Below are 23,342 nucleotides of genomic sequence, written 5' to 3' on the forward strand. Positions count from 1 at the left end.
CCCTTGGTTGTTTTTTTGGAAATAAGCCAAATGGGCATGTAGATAAGATCACTATAATGGATCCAGGTCTCTTTTGGTAAAGTGTTATTTCAAGGTCTGTTAAGATCTTATAAGACAATATACTGAAAAAAAAAAAAACCTTTACTGTAGTAGGAATATAGATTTAGAAGTGTTAATGAGATTAATACAGCTTAAGTATATTGTAAGTTGCTACTGTCCTTAATGACAAGCTTTTTGTCATAGAAACGATGTATGATAAATTAATTTTGGTCTAGTGTATAGAATTATCATATTGCTATCAATCTTTGAAGTAAATCTGATGCAAAATTTCCATAGTTTGCATTGCTGGCCCTGTGTATACTGTTCTTTGTATACTGTATGCATTTTATTTTGCCTCCTGCATTAGTCTTCAAACTAAAACTCTTATTAGAGAGTATTTGGATACTTTCAGACTGTGTTTCTTGCAGTTTACATTCCTTTACCATGGCATTTTGTCCTGTCTCAAAGTATTGTATGGAAATGTTTCAAACTTCTGTACAAAGTTTCAATAAAAATAGAGGAAAAAAAAAAAAAAAACCAACCCAAAAAACCAAACCGACCAACCCACCAGAACAGAGATTTTTGGAGTATTTTACTCTCAGAAAGCCCTGCTACCCTGTAGGTAAAGATGATTCCTGCTTCTCCTGGTTGTTCCAAAGGCAAAGCCAAACTGGGTTCTTGGAGGCTGCAAGGAGAACTTTGGGATCCCAAATCCTGAGTTTGGCCACTGGTTTTGGGAGGTGGGACTGGGCTGGGCTGGGCTCAGGGCACAACACAGGAGTGAACCCCCCTTTAGCAGAGGAATCTGCTTGGACATTGTGGAAAATTCCATTTTATTTTGTTTTATCTTTAAATAACCTGTTCAATTGCTGCTTAAGCAGTTCTTGAGTGGGACCAGCACCTTTTTATTGACTCTGGAGTTAAAACATCAGCACATTCTGTGAGCAGAGCCCTGAATCTCCCCCTTCCTTCTCCTCATCCCTGTCCCCCCCATAAGGACATGGTGGGAATCATGAATTCCTTGTCTCAGCAAGGAGAGGGGCAGGCCTGGTGTTAAATTAGGGATTCATGTTCCTTTGGAGATGGGAGCTTGGCAAAAACTGGGGCAAGGTTCTTAAACCCAGAATTTGAGCTGCAGACAAAACAAATTAACTCAAATTTTTCATTTATTCTCTTCTTTTGCTGCTGTGATGTAAAAGAAAAACAGAAATTTTGCTGTTGTTTGTTTCAAGGGGTGGATAAGAAACATTTCTTGACAGGAAAATTTGGATTTGGGACGAAAACTAAGCATTTTCCTGCCTTACAGACTTGGTTTGGATTTGTGTTTCCCAGGAGGGAGCGTTTTCATGAGTTAACTATTAATTAACCGGTTCCATAATTAGTTTATTAGGTGTTTACTCAGTGAGCAGCTTTCCAGGTCAGTGATTCTCAAAGAGGTTCAAGCAGCCTCTTTGTCACCAGCTGGTTCTGTTTGTGTTGGCCAAGCCTCACTCCCCACTTTCCTGCTCTTTGGGGTTTTGGGTTCCTCTGGGTGTGGGGGCCTGGCCCAGGTGGGTTCTGGGCAGGGTTTGTGTGGAAAATCCCACAGAGGTGGTGACAATGAGGCCTTTTCCTGCAGGGAATTCCCTTCCTGGGACGCGGCTGCCTCAGTTTCCCTGCGGATGTTCTGGTGCTGGGAAAGGGAACGAGCCAGGAGGTTTCACCCCTGGCCCTTTTCACTTCAATCAGGTTGTACTCAGGGATTTGCTTTTTGGGTGTTTTGGGCTTTATTTTTGAGGTGTTGGTGGAGTGATAGAATTCAGTTTCTGATGTTTATAACCCTTTATCAGCAGGGATTTTTAATACTGACCTGACTCCTGTGTGAGATAGTTTTGTGTACCCCAGGATTTATCTGGCAGAATTTGAGCAAGGGATTGGCAAAACTCCCTCTTCACTTGGTGAAAACATTGTGACTTCCACCTTAAACCTTTTTCTGCTCCAGAGCCAAGGATGCTTGTGTTCTGCAGAAGTGAGAGGATTTAAAAATTACAGCTGTGGTCCTCAAAAAGTGCCGTGGAAGGTTTTTTACTCACCGTGTTCAGCTTCGTCCTGACTCCCTGTCCTGGGGCAGCAGTGAGGATGTGCAGGATGGGCGTAAGAGCTGCGTGTCCAGAGCCAGCTCTGATCCCTGAAAATCCCTCTCCTGGAAGGGACAGAGGGCTTAGACCAGGCTGGGTGGGGCAAGAGGCCACTGGCACCGGGGCTGGGTGAGGAATTGTGTGTCCAGCAGGAGCAGGGCAGGGATTGTCCCTGTGTGATGAGGTCCCTCGAGGGCTGTGTCCAATTCTGGTCCTGCAGGAGAGACCTGGAGGGGCTGGAGCGTGTCCAGGGCAGGGAAGGGAGCTGGGAAGGGGCTGGAGAATTCCTGAGGGAGCTGGGAAGGGGCTGAGCCTGGAGCAAAGGAGGCTCAGGGGGGACCTTGTGGCTCTGCACAGCTCCTGCCAGGAGGGGACAGCCGGGACAGGGCTCAGAAAAAGGGACAGGAGGAGAGGGAACGGCCTCAGGCTGGGCCAGGGCAGGCTCAGCTTGGCCAGCAGCAGGAATTTCCCCATGGAAAGGCTGCTCAGGCCTTGGCAGGGGCTGCCCAGGGAGCTTTGCAGTGCCCATCCCTGCAGGTGTCCCCTGGAGGTGGCACTCAGAGCTCTGGGCTGGGGACAAGGTGGGCACAGCTGGGGCTGCATGGGCTGGGAGGGCTTTTCCAGCCCCGGGGATTTGGGGGTTCTGGGATTCTTGGAAATTGGCTGATTTTTCACTCCAGCTCTTTCCAGAGCTGGGACAGGGACCCCAACTGACCATGGGGACATCCCAGCCCCTGTCTGGTGTCGTGCCCAGTCTGTAAAACTGGGGAACAACGAGGAAGAAGGGGGGATATTCCCTTCCTTTTTTGTTTTTTTCCTTTGGATTTCATGACTTTTCCATTCCACTCTTAATTAAGCTTAATGAACATACAAAGTAAATTGATGAAATATATTCACATCAAAAAGTCATGGCAGGAACACACCTTGGAGTTCCTGGGGAGCTCTTTCTCAGCAAGTTCCTGATAAGGAGAATTTTGCTGTGTTGCTTTGAAGCCCTTATTAGAATGTGTTGTGGTTGGAAGACGACTTGGAGTTTCTGGAGTATCAAGGAAGGTGTTTAATTAATTCTGAGGTTTAATTGATTCTGAATTGATTCTGCCTGGACAGTTGAGGCCTCCCCATCCCTGGCAGTGCCCAAGGCCAGGTTGGACAGGGCTTGGAGCAGCCTGGCACAGTGGGAGGTGTCCCTGCCATGGCACTGGATGATCCCTAAATCCCTTCCAACCCAAACCCTTCTGTTGTGGCCAATTGTTTCTTTAACTGTTTCTAGTAATAAACCATTGAAATGACCCTAAATCATGGAGGATTTGGTTACTGTTTATTTCAGATTTTAAAGGCGCCTTTTTAGGCTTCTTCTTAGAAATTCTCAAGAATTTCAGCTCTCTAAAATGAATTAAATTCAGTGTTGGGATTGATGTTTTAATTTAACAGTGAGTTGGTATTTATGGAGTACTTGTATTCCATAGATGTTAATTTAATTTCTTCTATAATTTTCTTTGATCTTACAAGATGAGTTAAAAATTTATAAAATCCATCATGGAATTTAGATTCTTTGAAGAAGAAAGGTGGATTTGGGAACAGAAGAGTTCAGGCATCACTTTGAGTTTGAAAGTTGCTGCTTCCTCTTCATCCAGGTCCATGGGCTTTGTATTCACATCTGGCTCTTTGGCTTACACACCATCCAAATGCTAATTAAAATCTGTTCTGAGGACGGGGTGTTCATTTTAACTCAGAATTAACTTTGATCACTTGCCCCCCCCCCCAAGTTATTTTTGGTGACGTGCCTGCTGTAACTTTCTATTTGCCCCTTCTGGAATGGTCTCTCCTGCTTCTGTGTCCACTCAGTGTGGGGTGGGAGCATGGGAAGGTCGTCATGCTCAGGAGCACCTGGGGTTTCCCATTTGTCCTTTATTCTGTCTTGGCAAGGTTGTTCTGTTGTAGATACAGAACCCTCTGTCCCTGCATCCTGCTGTCCCCAAAATGATCCAGGTCTGGGGCTCCAAGAAAGGTGTGGGAATGTTGGGATGAGCCAGGCTGGGAGAGCTGGGGGTGCTCACCTGGAGAGGAGAAGCTCCAGGGAGAGCTCAGAGCCCCTGGCAGGGCCTGAAGGGGCTCCAGGAGAGCTGCAGAGGGACTGGGGACAAGGGATGGAGGGACAGGAGCCAGGGAATGGCTTCAAAGTAGGATTTGATGGGATATTGGGAAGCAATTCTTCCCTGGGAAGGTGGGCAGGGGCTGGGATGGAATTGCCAGAGCAGCTGGGGCTGCCCCTGGATCCCTGGCAGTGCCCAAGGCCAGGTTGGACACTGGGGCTGGAGCAGCCTGGCACAGTGGGAGGTGTCCCTGCCATGGCAGGGGTGGCACTGGGTGGGATTTAGGGTCCCACCCAACCCAAACCAGTCTGGGATCCCTCCCACCCCTGAACTTCCAGGCAGGTTTTGAGAGTCCTCCTGCTCCATTTCCAGCCTGCTCCAGCACAGCCCACTTTCCCCAGGGGTTCTCCCACATCTTCTTTTTCCTTGGAATGCTGCATTTTTCTGGCTTTTGACCCTTCCTGACTGCCCTCTTCACTTGGTGAAAACATTGTGACTTCCACCTTAAACCTTTTTCTGCTCCAGAGCCAAGGATGCTTGTGTTCTGCAAAAGTGAGAGGATTTAAAAATTACAGCTGTGGTCCTCAAAAAGTGCCGTGGAAGGTTTTTTACTCACCGTGTTCAGCTTTGTCCTGACTCCTTGTCCTGAGTGGTTGTACCTGACCTGGGGCTGCTGCTTTGGGTTGTTGATGCTTTTACAGTAATTGCAGAGTTTCTAATCATTTTCACTAATAATTTCTAATGTTTTGTTAAGTAGTAAATGACAGCAGTGAAATGGTTTTCCCCCTTAGTTTTGCTGCTTGGAATTGCAGCTTCCTTCTAAACATGGATTTTGCCTTCTTTGATTTCCACCTCAGTAAATAATCCCAGACCAACCTTTTGTAACTGCTGAGCAACCAAAAAAAAAGACATAATTTTATCCTGCTGTTACTACATTGAAGGGATAATCAAGTCATTGGGCTGGAGTTATTCCTGTTATAATTTGGGATGTGCCCACTGACTTTAAATGCTTCCTGTTGGACTGAGCAAGTGGCCAGAAGAACTTGAGAACTGTCCTAGCCCTAAAACTACTGAGGATTTGGTGTTTGCTCCCTTTTCTCTCTCCAAAAACTCTTCTTTGGAGGAGGTTTTGGTGGTTGACAAAGCTTTTTTTTGTAGCCAGTGCTGGATTTTCCATCCCTTGGATTTTTCTGGGAGGAATGAGATGGGAAAAGGAGCAGTGGAGCTGAGTCCTTTCATACAGCTCTGCTGCCAGGCGGGTGGCTCCTCGTTTTTTAGGAGGCATCAGCATTCCAAAGGCTTTGTTTCCACGTTTGCTTTGTCTCCAAGCTGCTCTCTGAGCTTCATGGCTGATGGTCATGCCTGAAGCCACTCTGCCACCAGAGAATTCCCATTTTCTCCTGGTTCTCCTTCCTTTATACCCGTCCTGCTTGCCAGGTGACTCCTGTGGGACTGATAGAACCCCTGGGAGCATTTTTGTTCCCTCTGATACACAAAATCCCCTCAGGACAAGGTGGTTGGTGCTGCTTTGATGGTTCTCTCGGGGCATTTGTGGCTTTAATCCTGGGGGGAACGGATTGGGGCACCCCCAGCTGCACATGGAACAGCTTCCTGCTCTTGGGTGGGATTGTGCTGAGCTGAGAGACCTTGAGGAGAGAGGGAGAGGCCAGAATCACAGAACTGCTGAGGGTGGAGAGGAGCTTTAAGAAGATCCAGTCCAACCATGGAGCAGCCCCAGTGGTGTGCTCACCTTTAAACCACATCCTCAGGGGCCACAACCCCACATTTCTGGGACACCTGCAGGGATGGGCACTGCAAAGCTCCCTGGGCAGCCCCTGCCAAGGCCTGAGCAGCCTTTCCATGGGGAAATTCCTGCTGCTGGCCAAGCTGAGCCTGCCCTGGCCCAGCCTGAGGCCGTTCCCTCTCCTCCTGTCCCTTTTTCTGAGCCCTGTCCTGGCTGTCCCCTCCTGGCAGGAGCTGTGCAGAGCCACAAGGTCCCCCCTGAGCCTCCTTTGCTCCAGGCTCAGCCCCTTCCCAGCTCCCTCAGGAATTCTCCAGCCCCTTCCCAGCTCCCTTCCCTGCCCTGGACACGCTCCAGCCCCTCCAGGTCTCTCCTGCAGGACCAGAACTGGGCACAGGTTTTGAAGTGGGGCCAGCTGAGGACAAAGTGCTCCGGGCATCCCCTCACCTGTGGCTGGTGTGACACCTGGGGCTGCCTTTGCCTTGCTGGGAACTGTGGAGTTAACAGGTTTGGAGCTTCTGGGCAGCTCTAAAATATGTGGGGGTGGGCGGGTGGGGAGTTTGGAGACAGAAGTGCTTTGGTTCCTTCTTCCAGGAGCCCTCAGGCCTGTGTGTCCCTATGTGTCTGTCCCTGTCTGTCTGTCCCAGTCTGTCCTGGTCTGTCCCTGTGTCCCCCTGTGTGTCTGTCCCTGGGTGTCCCCCTGTCTGTCTCTGTCTGTCCCAATCTGTTCCTGTGTGTGCCTGTCTGTCCATCTGTCCCTGTGTCCCCCTGGCTGTTCCAGTCTGTCCCAGTCTGTCTGTCCCAGTCTGTCCCTGTGTGTCCCTGAGTGTCCCTGGGTGTTCCCCTGTGTCCCTGTCTGTCCCTGTCTTGTCTGTCCCTGTGTCCCCCTGTCCATGTGTGCCCCTGTGTGTCCCAGTCTGTCCCTGTGTGTCCATCTGTCCCTGGCTGTCTGTCCATTCCTGTCTGTCCATGTGTGTCTGTCCCAGTCTCTCCCTGTGTGTCCCTATCCCAGTCTGTCCCAGTCTGTCCCAGTCTGTCCATCCCAGTCTGTCCCAGTCTGTCCCAGTGTGCCCCTGTGTGTCTGTCCCAGTCTGTCCCAGTCTGTCCCTGTGTGTCCCTGTGTGTCCCAGTGTGTCCCAGTGTGTCCCAGTCTGTCCCTGTGTGTTTGTCCCAGTGTGTCCCAGTGTGTCCCAGTGTGTCCCAGTGTGTCCCAGTGTGCAGGAGGGCAGAGCAGCCCCAGGCTCTGCTCCAGGCCCAGCAATGGCCCCAGAGCCCCGGGCAGGGGCTGAGCCCAGCAATTCCTGCCCAGGAGGCAGAACTGCTGCCCTGGGCAGGGACCGAGCTGGAGCAGAGCCCAGCGAGGGGCTGGACTCTCCTCCCTGGGATATTCCAGAATATCCACAATCCCCTGGCCTGGGCTCCGGGGTGATCCCAGGTGAGCTCTGTGGCCCTCCCAGCCTGAGCCTCCCAGGGTTCTGCACCTTTCTGGAGCAAGGTGACAACTTGTGAGCCACTGATGTGGCCCGAGGCCACTGCCAAAGTTCCCCAGGGCTGAGAGCAGCTGGGGATGGCTCTGGTTTGCCCGTGGGGGCAGGAGGGGTGTCCAGAGCTGGAATTCCAAACCAGCTCTTCCTCATCCCCTCTGGAGCAGCAGCTCCCATTGGCTCCTCTTCCCTCCCCACGTCTGTGGGACTGGAATTAGAGCTGGGCTCTGAAACTGGAATTAGAGCTGGGCTCTGGGACTGGAATTAGAGCTGGGCTCTGGGACTGGAATTAGAGCTGGGCTCTGGGACTGGAATTAGAGCTGGGCTCTGGGACTGGAATTAGAGCTGGGCTCTGGGACTGGAATTAGTGCTGGGCTCTGGGACTGGAATTAGTGCTGGGCTCTGGGACTGGAATTAGAGCTGGGCTCTGGGACTGGAATTAGTGCTGGCTGTTCAGGAAAAAAAAATGTTGTGGCTCCTGAGCTGGGAGCCAGGCAGGGCCATTTCCTCTGTCCCCAAGTGGGCTGGCTCTGAGGCAAACCAAGGAACCTGTGTCTGTGGGTCTCTTAGTTAGCAGAGTTCAGCTTATTTTTAGTTTGGGTGATGGCTTTAGGCAAGCCAGGACAAACCATGGCAATTTTGGGAGAGGGATTATAGTGACAAGCTTTCCAACCCAACAATTAGTTGATGTTTTCAGAGTATGGCCACAAGTGGGGAAGGCTGCAAATTTTACCATCCTGAATGTAGAAATCTGTGGCTTTCTCTTCTTGTTCTTTCTCTCTGGTTTTGTTTTTAAATACATGGGGCTCAAATCTTTGGCTTCGTTGTGTTCAGGAGCTGCACTTCACGTTGGCCTTGCAGCCACTCAGGGAATGTGCTGATCCCTGGGCATGTGGAGAAGGGACAAAAAGCTTCTGTGTCACTTGGGGGGTGAGGGATGGAGGGCAGGGAGTTCACCCAGCAGCATTTAGTTGAATTGAATTGAAATCTGCATGGAGGTTAAGAAGGGTTTGTCATTGCTCTCCACAACTCCCTGAAATGAGGTTGTGGAAAGGCTCCAGGAGCCTTTGGGCCACGCTGCCAGGGACAGAATGGGATTGTTGGGGTGTGTGCAGGGCCAGGAGCTGGATCAGTGATCCCTGTGGGTCCCTTCCAGCCCAGGAAGGTTCCCTAAGTGTTACACCAGTGTAAATAAGGATGTAAATGATATATATCAGTTTTATATAATGGTGCTAATCGCTGTCTCCATCTCAAGCCATGGATCTGTGTTTTCCCCACACTGACCACTTGAAATATTAATGAACAACAACGGTGCAAGGACCCCCAAACTGCTCCCAATCCATCATTTTCCTTTGCTAGGAGTATTGACTTGTGCAAGGCACAGACCCAGTGATTCCAGGTGAGTCAAATCCATGAACTCATCTTCTTTTTGCTGGGGCCTGACTTGGAAATGCCAAGGAAATTTTGCCGAGGAAATTGCCTGCTCCTAAAAATTCTCTCCCTCAATGCTTCCACTTTGTCTTCTTGGGTTGCAGCACCAAGTGCTGAGCTGTGCAAGTGCAGGGTGTCCTTTCCAGCACATAAAATACCCAGATTTCCATGAATTTCTCACTTTTCTTTCTTTCTTTTCAAGCCTGAGACAGCTGCCGCGCTCAAACGCACCGTTGAGGCTCTGATGGAGAGAGGAGCCATCGTGAGGAACCTGGAAAATCTGGGGGAGAGGTCTCTGCCTTACAAAATCTCCAAGCACAAGGAGCGCCACAAGAGAGGAGGGTACGTGGTGCTGCCTGCTCCTTCCGTGCTGTCAGTGCTGCTCCTGGAAAATGGGCATCAGGAGCAGCCCTTTGGTCTTCCTGGTGCTTTTTGGGTTGCAGGTGGGACCTGGGAGGGCTCTCAGCAAGGTGCTGGGTGGTTGTTGGTGGGCTCTGTGTGTGCTGCTTGGAGTGGTTTGTGTGTTTTATTCTGCGTGCTGTCAGCTTTGTGGTGGTGTTTGCACTGCAGGATTTCCCCCAACATAAACAATAATATTATTTTTTTTTTTTTCAGTAACTATTTTTAGGCTGTTTTTTTGATAAAGCTCAAGTTAATCTGCTAGTTTGCAGGATGGGTTCCTTTCCTCCAGTGTTAATAATTAACATTGGAGGAAAATGCCCTGCAAGTGTTTCTTGTAGTGTGTAAAGTGCCCTTGGTTGTGTTTCTGATACAGTTTTAGGGTTTGATGAAGTCCAGAATCATGGAATGGTTTGTGTTGGGAAGATTTTAGGGATCATCCCATTCCCACCCCTGCCATGGGGACACCTCCCACTGTGCCAGGCTGCTCCAGCCCCAGTGTCCAACCTGGCCTTGGGCACTGCCAGGGATCCAGGGGCAGCCCCAGCTGCTCTGGCAATTCCATCCCAGCCCCTGCCCACCCTGCCAGGGAACAATTCCCAATTCCCAATCTCCCATCCAGCCCTGCCCTCTGGCACTGGGAGCCATTCCCTGGCTCCTGTCCCTCCAGGCCTTGTCCCCAGTCCCTCTGCAGCTCTCCTGGAGCCCCTTCAGGCCCTGCCAGGGGCTCTGAGCTCCCCCTGGAGCTTCTCCTCTCCAGGTGAGCCCCCCCAGCTCTCCCAGCCCCTCACTGAAGGCTGTTTCATGGCAATAATCCCGTGTTTTATGGAAACACCATCCCTGGGAATTAGCACTGGGCTGCCCCAGGGTGCAGAGGGAGGTGCTGCAGGCTCCATCCCCTGCCCAGGGTGGTTTTGGCTCCTTGAGGCCACCTCTGAAATGGCTGCTGCATCTCCCAAGGCCTGGGAGATGTTGCTAAGCAACCCCCACTGCTGGGGCTGCCTAATCCAAATCACAATTAACGAGCTCCTCCCGATCCTGCAGGAGCTTGGCCAGCCCTGCTCCTCCTTGAGGGGCTCTGGGCAAGCTCAGGGGACTCCAGAGCTGCAAAGTCCTCCTGGGATCAGCTCTCTAGGGGTGACTCCTGGATTCATTCCCTCCTCTGAGCACCTTGTGGTGCTCCTGCCAAGTGGGAATGGTGAGAGCTGCCAGGGGAAGGGGGGATCTGCACCACACTCCTGTTCCATCAGCCTGGGGGAGAGGAGCTTCAGGGAGACCTCAGAGCCCTTCCAGAACCTTGAGGTGTCACACTGGGACACGAAACAACTCATGCACTCACTCAAGATGCAAAAGAAGGACAAGAGGAAGTTTTATTTCTGACTTTGCAACGTATAGAATTCCAAAAGTGACAGTGGAATGGAAGAGGGTGGAATTGCCACCTCTCCAACCACACTGGCCAAACCAACATCCATCAATTCTCTCCTCCCACAAGGAAAATGCAAAACAATCATTATTGACATGGACAGTGTGTGAGAAACTCCAGTGGAAATACGCAAACATCAGAAGGTATAGAAAGCTTTTAACAGAACTTAGAAACTTTTAAAAGAACAGGGCGACGTTAAGGAATGCTTTACAAAGGAGGAAAGGGGATTTTCTCCAAGAACACGTAGTGACAGACAGGGGGAATGGCTTCCCACTGCCAGAGGGCAGGGTTGGATGGGATCCTGGGGAGGATTCCTCCCTGTGGAGGTGATGAGGCCCTGGCACAGACCCCCTGGAGAAATGGCTTCTCTTCATCTCTTCTCCAAAGTTCTGGAGGTGCTGGCTCCTGTCTTCTGTTGAGGAGCCCAAAACCTCACCTGCAGAAGTGCTGCCACCCAAGCCAAGAACTGTCATCCAACCTCTCCACTTCAGCAGCCAAAATCAGTGGAATTCCATCCCTCTGCCTTAGCTCCCCACTGGCACAAGGAGAGGAGCACCAGCTCCTTGTTCTGCCCTCGGCTTTAATGTTTATAAAATGCTTCTGCTGTGACAGCAGGATGAGGTAATCACTAATTCTGTCCTGAGACAAGAATTTCTCAGCTCCCATGGGCATGCAACAGGATTTCATCCTACATTGCAAAACTGGCAGGGTCAAGCATGGAAAAAAATCCCATATGGAGCAGGAGAGCAAAACAGGCACGGGCACAATGGCAGTGCCTGAAGTGGAGTCAGGGACTGGTTTGGGGTTGGAGGGACCTCAAATCCCACCCAGTGCCAGCCCTGCCATGGCAGGGACACCTCCCACTGTGCCAGGCTGCTCCAGCCCCAGTGTCCAACCTGGCCTTGGGCACTGCCAGGGATCCAGGGGCAGCCCCAGCTGCTCTGGGCACCCTGTGCCAGGGCCTACCCGCCCTCACAGGGGGGAAATTTTTCCTAATATTTGATCTGAACCTGTAATTTTTCACTTTGAGGCCATTCCCTGGCTCCTGTCCCTGCATCCCCTGGAAATTGTCTCTCTCCAGCTTTCCTGGGGCTCCTCCAGGCCCTGCAAGGCCACCCTGAGCTCAGCCCAAAGCTTCTCCTGTGCAGGTGAACAATGCCAGCTGTGCCAGCCTTTCCTCCCAGCAGAGCTGCTCCAGCCCTCTGCTCATCCTGGAGCCTCCTCTGGGCTCTCTGCAGCAGCTCCAGCTCCTCCCTGGGCTGGGACAGGGCTGGGGCAGCTCTGCAGGTGGGCTCTCACCTCCCAATCCCAATCCCAATCCCAATCCCAATCCCAATCCCAATCCCAATCCCTTTCCTGACCCCAGCTGGGCTCGGGGGGGCTCTGGGATGGGGCAGGTCCAGCTCTCACCCCCCCAGCACTTCCAAATCCTCCCAGAGATCTTTGAGCAAACCCCTCCTGTCTGCAGGGCCCCCAGAGCAGGTGGATTTTATGTGCTGAGTAAAACAAGGTTTTAGTAACCAATAATTGCAACCTTCAAGCAGGGAACCACCAGATCAAAGCCACCTCCTCCTCCTCCTCCTCCTCCTCCTCCCAGGTCAGATGTCCCCAGATATTTCTCAGTCCCTCTTCCTTCCCCCCCCTGGATGTGACAGGAACCTCCCCCAGATGCCCTGGATTGTTGAGAGGAGAAGGGATTGGGAGAGGGGCTCCAGGAAATGCTTGGTGTGCCTTTCTTTGGGATCTCCAACCCCAGAGCCACGGCATGGGGAGGCTGCTGGCAGTGTCAGCACCTGGGAATTCCAGAGGATTGGATTCCTGGGGATTTTCCTGTGGAATTTGCAGCTCCGTGGACAGGCAGGGTGGATTCCTGCTGGGCCACCCATTGCATTTTGGGGAGTCGATCAGGAATTCTCCCCCAGGAATTGCATTTTAGGAGTTGATCAGGAATTCTTACCCAGGAATTCAATTTGGAGAATTGATCAGGAATTCTTATCTGGGAATTGCATTTTGGGGAGTTGATAAGGAATTCTCACCCAGGAATTGCATTTTGGAGAGTTCATCAGGAATTCTCATCCAAAAATTGCATTTTGGGGAGTTGATCAGGAATTCCCACCCAGGAATTGCATTTGGAGAATTAATCAGGAACTCTTATCCAGGAATTGCATTTTGGGGAGTTTATCAAGAATTCTCACCCAGGAATTGCATTTTGGGGAGTTTATCAAGAATTCCCACCCAGAAATTGCATTTGGAGAATTAATCAGGAACTCTTATCCAGGATTTGCATTTTGGGAGTTTATCAGGAATTGCATCTTGGGGAGCTGATCAGGAATTCCCCCCCAGGATTTGCATTTTGGGGAGTTGATCTTCACACGTGCCTGGGGGATTTTCTGCAGGAGGTGAATTCCAGAATCCCTGAGGATCAAGGGCTCCCCAACAGCATCCAGGGGGTCAGGAGGCAGAAATTCCAGGAATTTCCAAAACATTCAGGAAATCAAACATTACCCATCAATAGGAAGTGATAAGTCAGTTTTTGAGCCACCTTATAAAATCAGCCAATTCTACTTTACAGCAGCTGTAAAAAATAATATTTTTTTTTTTTAATAGGACAAAGTTAAATAGAAAATAAACAACTTTTCCAGGTACCTCCCTAAGCTCCTGGACTTTCCTTGAAATCCTGGAATCTTTTCTCCCTCCCAGCCAATTTCTTAATTCTCCTCTCTCCCTTTTGGGGCAGGTTGGTGTGGAGTGGGATATTGGATAATCCAGAATATTCCACTTTTCCTTAAGTCTTGGCTTATTCTGAATTAATTTAAGAGGCTTCTGTGAGAATTCAAATGAGTGTCTGGGGGAAGCATCTTGAATCTTCCAAAGCTTTTAAATTTTTTGCTTGTTTGAGGTTTTTAATATTTTTTAAGTTTTTTTTTTTTTTTTTTCAAATTTTCCTGACTCTTAGAGCTTTAACTGATTGATTTTCTTATAGCATGTAGTTAGTTGGAGATTTGGGATGGACACTCAATTCTTGGACCTCCTGGCTGGTGAATTATATGAAAATTAATCTAATATAATTATATAAAAATTATATATATACACATAATGATAATATAATAATATAATTCATATATTAATTTCTGTAATTTATATTAATTTGTATCATTTAATTCTATAAATTCTATATAATTATATAAAAATCAATGGGATGGGGCTTGGACTCAGCTGGGCTGCTGGAAGGTTCCCTGCCCATGGAATGATCTTTATCTTCCCTCCCAACCCAAACCATTCCATGATTTTCAGGGCAAAGCTCGTGCAGGTTTTGGTGGTGATTTTAGAGGTAGGGAAGGAGTTGAAGTAGAAAATACAAATTGATAAATCAGCAGGAGGGATGGCTGGTCCTTCAAAAAGGTGTTTTTTTTTTTTTTTTTCCTGAGCTCTGGAGTGCTCCAGCATCATCTGGGGTATTGGGGATGTAAAGTGAATAAAGGCATGTTACAAACTGAACAATGTCCAGGAGACTTCACTGAGGAAAGGAATTTTCTGGCAATTGCTGAGCAAAACAGATTTCTCCAAGCCTGCCAAGGGGGATTGTGGCCCTCAGCTGTCACTGGCAGGAGCAGTTTTACTCTCCTGAAGCCCTCAGACCCTACAAACAATGGGATTATCCTACAAACAATGGGATTATCCTACAAACAATGGGATTATCCTACAAACAATGGGATTATCCTACAAACAATGGGATTATTCCCTCTCAGGAGATCCTGCTCATTGAGGAGGTGTTAAAATTTAGGTTTTTCTCTTAAATGCATCTCTTTGGGCGTCCTCCTCCTTTTGTTTTATTTTATTTTATTTTATTTTTTTTTTTTTGGAAGACCTAATATTGACAGTTTTTGCCTGTAGGTCATTATGAAAATTGAGTTTTGGGAATTGTGTGGATTCATTAAAGAATCAAACTTTTCAATCCCTGTTTTGCTGATCTTTAAACTGAATTAGCCACTCATTCACATTCATTTTATTCATAGTGGAACAGGAATATTTTGGCTTTTAAGTATTTCAGAGAACGATTTGAAATTGTTAACAATTCACCTTGTGGCTGAATAAAATGTGCCAAGGACCAGATTCCAGGTATGGAAATTTAGGTGTGACTTTGAGCCTGACTTGCCCAGAATGTGCAAAACCAGGGGAGGAATGTACTTAAATAAAGATTCCCAACCTTTCTCTCCTCCTGGGCAACAGATTCGTGCCAAGTATTTCTTTTACTTGTTATTATTATTAATGAGCTGCGCTTTAATTGCTTTTAAGGTGCTTGGTGGTGTGTGTTTTTTTTTTTTTTTGGCCCCGGAGGTGTTTCTGTCTGGCACAAACAAAAGCAAACCGATTTAAATGAGGTGTGTGCCAGCCTGTGAGTGGAAGGAACGTTCAGCTCAGGCTCTGTTTGCTGTTTGGGGTGCTCCAGAAGCTCGGAGTCCCTCTCCAGGCTGAGGACAGCAGAGCAGATCTGGTCATGCCTGAGCTGGAGCAGATTCCAACTGGTTGTAAAGTGATAGTAGCAGGCTGGGGGTGGCACTTTGTGGTTCCCTGTTTGCTCTGCCTCAGCCCCACCCAGGGCTCAGGGGGTGTTTGGGGTCAGCTTTGGGTTTGGGGGGGTTCTCACCTTGGAGATGATCCAAAGGCAGCTCCAAAACAACCTGAAAAATAAAATTAAAAAAAGAAAAGGATTCACAAATCCCTTTGGGAAGGTGATGGCTCCAAGGATCTGCAGGTCAGGAACCTGTGAAGCTGCAGGAGCTGGGATGGGGGACTGGGGGAGCAACTGGGGACACTGGGGGTTGGAATGAAGAGTTTTTGGTGGTTTTTAGCCTCCCTCCAGTGCTGTTTCCATTCTTAACTCTGGAGCAAAGGTGATGGAGCTCAGCCTGCTCAGGGTTTGGGAACTGATGGAGCACCAGGGCCCTTCCTTCTCCTTGGTTTTGGGACGTGTGGGATTCCCTCTGTTACATCTGCCTGGGACACAGGAATGTTTTCACCTCACCACACTTTTATCATTTCATTCACTTTATTTTATTGACTTGCACATTTATTTCTATGGCAGTGCCCAAGGCCAGCTTGGAGCACCTGGGACAGTGGAAGGTGTCCCTGCCATGGCACTGGATGAGTTTAAATTCCCTTCCAACCCCAACCATTCCATGACTTGCGAGTTCTCCAGCAAAACTCTGATTATTCATAACAATTTCCATGTTCTATTTGCCAGTTTTTCATTGCCTTGTTGGTTTTTTTTTTTTTTTCCCTTGCTTTCAAATTTGATTTTGAAAAGATGGCAATTTTCTTTTGTTATTTGCTTGCTTTGCCTCTTCATCTTTTTTGTTTTGCTCTTCACTCTCAGTTGTCTCCTCAGCCCCCGTGTTCTCTGAAATAGCAAACCCAGGGCTTGCTTTTGTTCTTGCTGAACTGCATTTTGGGAATTTATCAGGAATTCTCTCACCCAGGAATTGCATTTTGGGAATTTATCAGGAATTCTCTCACCCAGGAATTGCATTTTGGGAGTTGATCAGGAATTATCACCCAGGAATTGCATTTTGGGGAGTTGATCAGGAATTATCACCCAGGAATTCAATTTGGAGAATTGATCAGGAATTCTTATCCAGGAATTGCATTTTGGGAGTTTATCAGGAATTGCATTTTGGGGAGTTGATCAGGAATTCTCATCGAAAAATTGCATTTTGGGCAGGTGATCAGGAATTCTCCCCCAGGAATTGCATTTTGGGGAGTTTATCAAGAATTCTCCCCCAGGAATTGCATTTTGGGGAGTTTATCAAGAATTCTCCCCCAGGAATTGCATTTTGGGGAGTTGATCAAGAATTCTCACCCAGGAATTGCATTTTGGGGAGTTGATCAGGAACTCTTATCCAGGAATTGCATTTTGGGGAGTTGATCAGGAACTCTTATCCAGGAATTGCATTTTGGGGAGTTGATCAGGAACTCTTATCCAGGATTTGCATTTTGGGGAGTTGATCAGGAATTATCACCCAGGATTTGCATTTTGGGGAGTTGATCAGGAATTCTCATTGAAAAATTGCATTTTGGGGAGTTGATCAGGAATTCTCCCCCAGGAATTGCATTTTGGGGAGTTGATCAGGAACTCTTATCCAGGAATTGCATTTTGGGGAGTTGATCAGGAACTCTTATCCAGGATTTGCATTTTGGGGAGTTGATCTTCACACGTGCCTGGGGGATTTTCTGCAGGAGGTGAATCCCAGGGTCCCTGAGGATCAAGGGGTCCCCAACAGCATCCAGGGGGTCAGGAGGCAGAAATTCCAGGTGGCTTTCCCAGAGCACCTGCCCAGGAAAGGCTCTTCTTTCCAGAACCTAAACCAGCAGGAATGGATGCTTATGGAGAGGAATAATTCAATAATTGACCACAGAATCATGGAATGGCTTGGGCTGGAAGGGCTCCTGAAGCCCATTCTGTTCCACCCCAACACCTTCCACCTCTCCCAGGCTGCTCCAAGCCCCATCCAACCTGGACATCCACAACCTCTCTGGACACCCCCTTTTTTTGTGACTCTTGAGGAAACATTTCCACGTAAATTTTCTTACATGTTCAGGCTTTGCCTCTCCCCACAAAGCAGCTGAGCTTTGGAAGTTGCACAATTCACTTTTAAACCTTCTGCTTGTGGCAGGATGAAATTTTCCACGTGGATGGGAGAGGTTGAAGTGCCCTCTGAGCATCCCCACCGCCTTGATTTGTAGGACTGAAATAATGGTTACCTGTCAGAAACGTTCTCTGGAGCGTTCACAGCTTTGAACAACCCTCTCCCCACCCTTTATTGAACCCAAATTACGCAGAGTTAATATTTTCTCTTTATTCTCCAAACGTGTTTGGCCTCGCTCAAGTCGATGCTTTTCATGCCTCTTGAAGACCAAAGAGAGCAAAACAAAAACAGATGAAAGGAGCTGCAATTTTTCCTTACTTAACCTCCCCCCTCAAAATAAATTTAAACTTCATGCCCAACCCAACTTGTTGTTGCTGTTTGGATTTTAGAACATCTTGAGCTGTTTGGGCAAAAAGGTGTCCTGGCTCTGCAGTGCACTTGGATGGGAATAAAAGCAGCTGGAATATTTGTGGATTTATGGACATTTGAAGTATTTTTCTGCTCAGCTGATTGTCTTCTTCCACTAGATGGGGCTTTCTTCATTGATGAGTTGAGCCATTACTGAGCCTTCAAATTCTTCTCCCCATGTGAGTGTGGATGTGCCTCAAGGATCAAAGCCCTGAAACGTTTGGGATGTTTTTTACCTGCGTGGAGGTGCCCTTTGGAATTTTGGTGCTTTTTGGAGGCTTTGAGCCAAGCTGGTGATGTGGAGGCACCAGAATCCACCAAATCCCCGTGGCTCCCTTGTGCAAGCTCCTTGACTCAGTGTGGTGGCCACTGGACTTGGTGGGGTGGCAACCAGCCACCATTTGGGGGCCAAGTTGACTTTCATTTTCATTTTAATTATCTTTAAATTAATGAAATATCTTTCCATTATTTCATTAGCTGAACAACGGGTGGATGGAATGTGGGAAATGCCATTCCTGGCACTGGCTGTGGATGGATCTCCCCCCAAGTGGGTCATTCCCATCATTGCTGTGGCACAGTTTGGTCACGAAAATCCAACTTTTGGCCTTGATCTGGTCCTTCCCAGATTTTCAAGGAGCTTCCACTGCCATACTTTTAAAAGCTAAAGGCACCACTTGTCCTTCTGACATTCCTGATCATGAGCTCGCCCTGCTGAGGAGGGGCAAAGCAAATTCCCCCATTTCCATGGTCCTAAAAACGAACATTCAGGTAGCAAAAAAAAAAAAAAAAATTAATTTTTGTGGAATTACCTTAATGAGGACAACGTGGAGCTCCTCCTGCACCTGCTGTGGTTTCCTCCAGGTGTTTTCTGCTCCTTTCACCTCTGCTGTTCCTCAGAACATTTTCTTTCTCCTTGGGTCTTCCATCTTCACACAAGGGAGACATTTTGGGGCCAAAAGCTTGGGACCCCACAGCCCCTTCCGAGGCCACCACATCTTCACTGTTCCCCTTGGCCCAGAGTTGTATTCCAGGAGGGTTTCAAAGGGAATTTTCATTCCTTGAAGCCCTACCCTGGCCATCTGAACGCTACGGATTTGAGCATCCTTAGGGCTCAAGCTTCAAACAATTTCTGGCTTGAATATGGTAAATTCCAGAAATGAAACCTGGCTCTTTGTTTTGTCCTCTTTTTTTTTTTTATTTCCCTCATATACAAAGGCACGTCCTCCTTTATTTGAGACCATCTTATATATCAATTTCTTTTGGAGTTAATGCATTGTTTTAATGTGTTCCAGTCTGCTCCCCTGCATTTAAATCATCCTTGTGTTTGCAGTCAAGCAGGAGGACAAAAATAACTGTGGGCTCATCGTGAATCAGTGGAATTTTCCTGCATTTCTCCCCTGGTGACTCCTAGAGAGCACAAATGCTTTTTGCATTTCTGTTTGCAAGAACGAGGTGGTTTCCCTGCTGCATTCCTGTATTTTTCCCTGGCTTTGTCTCTCTGGGATTTGGGGTTGTTTACTCCACAAACAGCAGCGTTGTGGGGTCATAGATCACTGCCTGCAGTGAAGGTTTGAGGGTTTAAAAGCCCCCGTGGCCTCCTGGCAGTGTGGAGATTTGAGGGGAAGGGGTTCAGATCTCCTCAGGGATGTCATTGTCCATTGTCTTGCTCATTGTTTTTCCAGCCCTCCTTTCTTTCCTGAAGAAATCAAAATTATAATTTTTTTTTTTTTTTTACTCCGCTTCTTTCTCCCTTCTCTCTCTCTCTTTTTTTTTTTTCTTGTTTTGTTTTGTTGTGGCAGAGGGAAGCAACCTTGCTCACGTTGGAGAGAGGTGGCTGTTTTTGAAACCCCACGTTTTTCCCAGTGCCTGCAATTTTGATAAAATACCTTTTCCTGAGAGGAGTCAGAAAGATCTGCTGGAACAGCTCATCCTCCCTCCCCCCCTTTTCTCCTTGGCTTATCAACAGTGCGTCAGTGGAAATTTCCACCCTTTGCTAATGGCAGAGAAAGCACAAAGTTGCAAAGCAGCCTTTGGAGGGAAGGAGGGGGGGGGGGGGAAAGAAAACAAAACCCAAAACAAACCAAAAAACAACCCTCTTCAGGCGCACAACGAAGAGATGAGAGCTGGGCAGAAATGGAATTAAATTCTGGATGCAGAGCGGGGATGGCAGTGGGGTCAGGGCGAGGGGAAGGGGGCAGGAATCACCAGCTGGGATTGCTCCCCCCATCCTCCCTCCTGCTAGGTGAGGGGACTTGGAAGGCTGCTTCCCAAGGAGGAGGGTTCAAGTGTCATCTGCTGAATTCACCAGTGGCTTCTAATGGCTTTACCAGAGCATCCCACATTCCCAGATTTCGGGGCGGGGCGGTGCATCCTCAGGTCCTGCTGGGCTGCACTTCCACAGAGCTGGAAAATGGTTCCTGTCCCTAAACTCCAGCCCTGGTGGCACCTCTGCATCGTGGAGCCCACGGAGCAGTGGGCAGCCAGAAGCCAAATTTTGGTGCTGTGGGGATTTGCGAGGAGGAGGAGCGAGCCCAGCAGAGTTGCTCCAAATCCCTGGGGCGATTCCCGCAGCTCAGGCACCCTGGAATGCTGGGCTGGCGTGGGCTGGCACTGCTCCCTTGCCTTCAGGGACACCCTGGCACAGCCCATTCCAGCTGGGCACCTCTCCTGCCTCAGGATTAGGGGTGTCATGTGGGTTTTTTACCATCCTGCCCCTCCCATAAGGAGTTCTTGGACTTTCTGGAAAGGATTTGGGGATGAGTTGAGGCTGTTACGTGGATGCTGGTGTGACATCAGGGAGCTGGCTGAAGGAAAAGTGTTGTTCCCATGTTTTCCAGGGGTGGATTCTGCAATCCAGCAGCGCTGCCTGAGTCATTCCTGGCCCCATGGGGCTCTTGGGGTGCAATATTTGGGATGTGATGCAAAAAACTGGAGGCAGTGCAGCCTGAAGGGCACGAGCAGGGCTTGTTCACAGCCCCACCTCCTGTATTTCCCCTGCAGATTCCCAGTTCCCTCTGGCCTTGGGGACTTTCCCTCCAAGATCTCCTTTGTGAACATGGGGTGCTCCTGCTGTGCTGGACTGAGGAAGAATCCAAAATTCCTGCAGAGCAAAGTCCTCTCTGTCAGGGGCAGTTTGGAGATGAAACTGGGGTGTCTGGTCCTGCTTGGACATTGTGCCTTCCTCTAAAGGATGTCACTTTTGGGTTGTGTGGTGCTCCGTGGGGAGGGGGGCTTGGAGAAATGTGGGATTCTGGAATGGTTTGGGTTGGAAGGGACCTCAGAACCCATCCATGGAATGGTTTGGGTTGGAAGGGACCTCAGAACCCATCCATGGAATGGTTTGGGTTGGAAGGGACCTCAGAACCCATCCATGGAATGGTTTGGGTTGGAAGGAACCTCAGAACCCATCCATGGAATGGTTTGGGTTGGAAGGGACCTCAGAACCCATCCATGGAATGGTTTGGGTTGCCAGGGACACCTCCCACTGTGCCAGGCTGCTCCAGCCCCAGTGTCCAGCCTAGCCTGGGCACTGCCAGGGATCCAGGGGCAGCCCCAGCTGCTCTGGGAATTCCATCCCAGCCCCTGCCCACCCTGCCAGGGAACAATTCCCAATTCCCAATCTCCCATCCAGCCCTTCTCCCGTGAACTGTTGTGAATGAACCAGCACTGCCAATAAAGCTGGAACCAGAACTTTGTCATCACTTTCTCTGGTTTGGAGAGACAATTTCCAAGGGCTGGAGGGACAGGACCCAGGGAATGGCTCCCAGTGCCAGAGGGCAGGGCTGGATGGGAGATTGGGAAGGAAGGGATGCACAGGGTCTGTTGTGTCCCCTGGAACAGCACAGGGAGGTGCAGGACACCCCTTTGCTCCCTCAGGTGTGCTGGAGCTGGAAAAACCTCCTGGAAAACTCCAGCTGAGGAAGCTGCAGATCTTCAGGAAAGGGATTTATTGGAGAAATAACTTTGGTTATTGAGATATCAGTGGGGGAGCCACGTTCTGCTCCTTGCAGGGTTGGTGGTGGCTGTTTCCTCATGGATGTCAGGAGAGCTGTGGGGACACCAAAGGGTTCCCTGGGGATCTGAGACCTGGGACAGGAACAGCCCCGAGGCTGCCAGAGCTCCAGGAGCCTTTGGACAGCGCTGCCAGGGATGCCCAGGCTGGGATTTTTGGGGATCTGGGCAGGGCAGGGCTGGCACTGGGGGATCCCTGTGGGTTTATTCCCACTCAGGATATTCCATGGTTCAATCCCCACTCAGGACATTCCGTGGTTCAATTCCCACTCAGGACATTCCATGGTTCCATTCCCACTCAGGATATTCCACGGTTCAATTCCCTCTCAGGATATTCCATGATTCAATTCCCACTCAGGATATTCCATAGTTCACCATGGTTCAATCCCCACTCAGGACATTCTGTGGTTCCATTCCCACTCAGGATATTCTGTGATTCAGTTCCCACTCAGGATATTCCATGGTTCAATTCCCACTCAGGACATTCCATGGTTCAGTTCCCACTCAGGATATTCCATGATTCAATTCCCAACTCAGGATATTCCATGGTTCAATTCCCACTCTGGATATTCCATGGTTCAATCCCCACTCAGGACATTCCATGGTTCAGTTCCCACTCAGGACATTCCATGGTTCAGTCCCCACTCAGGACATTCCATGGTTCAATCCCCACTCAGGACATTCCATGGTTCCATCCCCACTCAGGATATTCCATGGTTCAATTCCCACTCTGGATATTCCATGGTTCAATCCCCACTCAGGACATTCCATGGTTCAGTTCCCACTCAGGACATTCCGTGGTTCAATCCCCACTCAGGATATTCCATGGTTCAGTTCCCACTCAGGATATTCCATGGTTCAATCCCCACTCAGGATATTCCATGGTTCAGTTCCCACTCAGGACATTCCGTGGTTCAATCCCCACTCAGGATATTCCATGGTTCAGTTCCCACTCAGGATATTCCATGGTTCAATTCCCACTCAGGATATTCCATAGTTCACCATGGTTCAATCCCCACTCAGGACATTCTGTGGTTCCATTCCCACTCAGGATATTCTGTGATTCAGTTCCCACTCAGGATATTCCATGGTTCAATTCCCACTCAGGACATTCCATGGTTCAGTTCCCACTCAGGATATTCCATGATTCAATTCCCAACTCAGGATATTCCATGGTTCAATTCCCACTCTGGATATTCCATGGTTCAATCCCCACTCAGGACATTCCATGGTTCAGTTCCCACTCAGGACATTCCATGGTTCAGTCCCCACTCAGGACATTCCATGGTTCAATCCCCACTCAGGACATTCCATGGTTCCATCCCCACTCAGGATATTCCATGGTTCAATTCCCACTCTGGATATTCCATGGTTCAATCCCCACTCAGGACATTCCATGGTTCAGTTCCCACTCAGGACATTCCGTGGTTCAATCCCCACTCAGGACATTCCATGGTTCAGTTCCCACTCAGGATATTCCATGGTTCAATCCCCACTCAGGATATTCCATGGTTCAGTTCCCACTCAGGATATTCCATGGTTCCATTCC

At 49.0% G+C, this 23,342-nt stretch overlaps 1 protein-coding gene across 1 annotated transcript in view; it reads left to right on the plus strand.

Moving 5' to 3' along the window:
- The window catches only part of MRPS6 (mitochondrial ribosomal protein S6), a 48,387-nt gene that overhangs the window by 21,148 nt on the left and 3,897 nt on the right, over window positions 1-23,342 (plus strand). The window contains exon 2 of the mRNA XM_053970186.1: window positions 9,108-9,247. Within this exon, the coding sequence (XP_053826161.1) occupies window positions 9,108-9,247 (140 nt within the window). The remainder of the gene's footprint in view (window positions 1-9,107; window positions 9,248-23,342) is intronic.

The sequence above is a fragment of the Vidua macroura genome, chromosome 2 (genome assembly GCF_024509145.1).
Source record: "Vidua macroura isolate BioBank_ID:100142 chromosome 2, ASM2450914v1, whole genome shotgun sequence".
Lineage (NCBI taxonomy): Eukaryota > Metazoa > Chordata > Aves > Passeriformes > Viduidae > Vidua > Vidua macroura.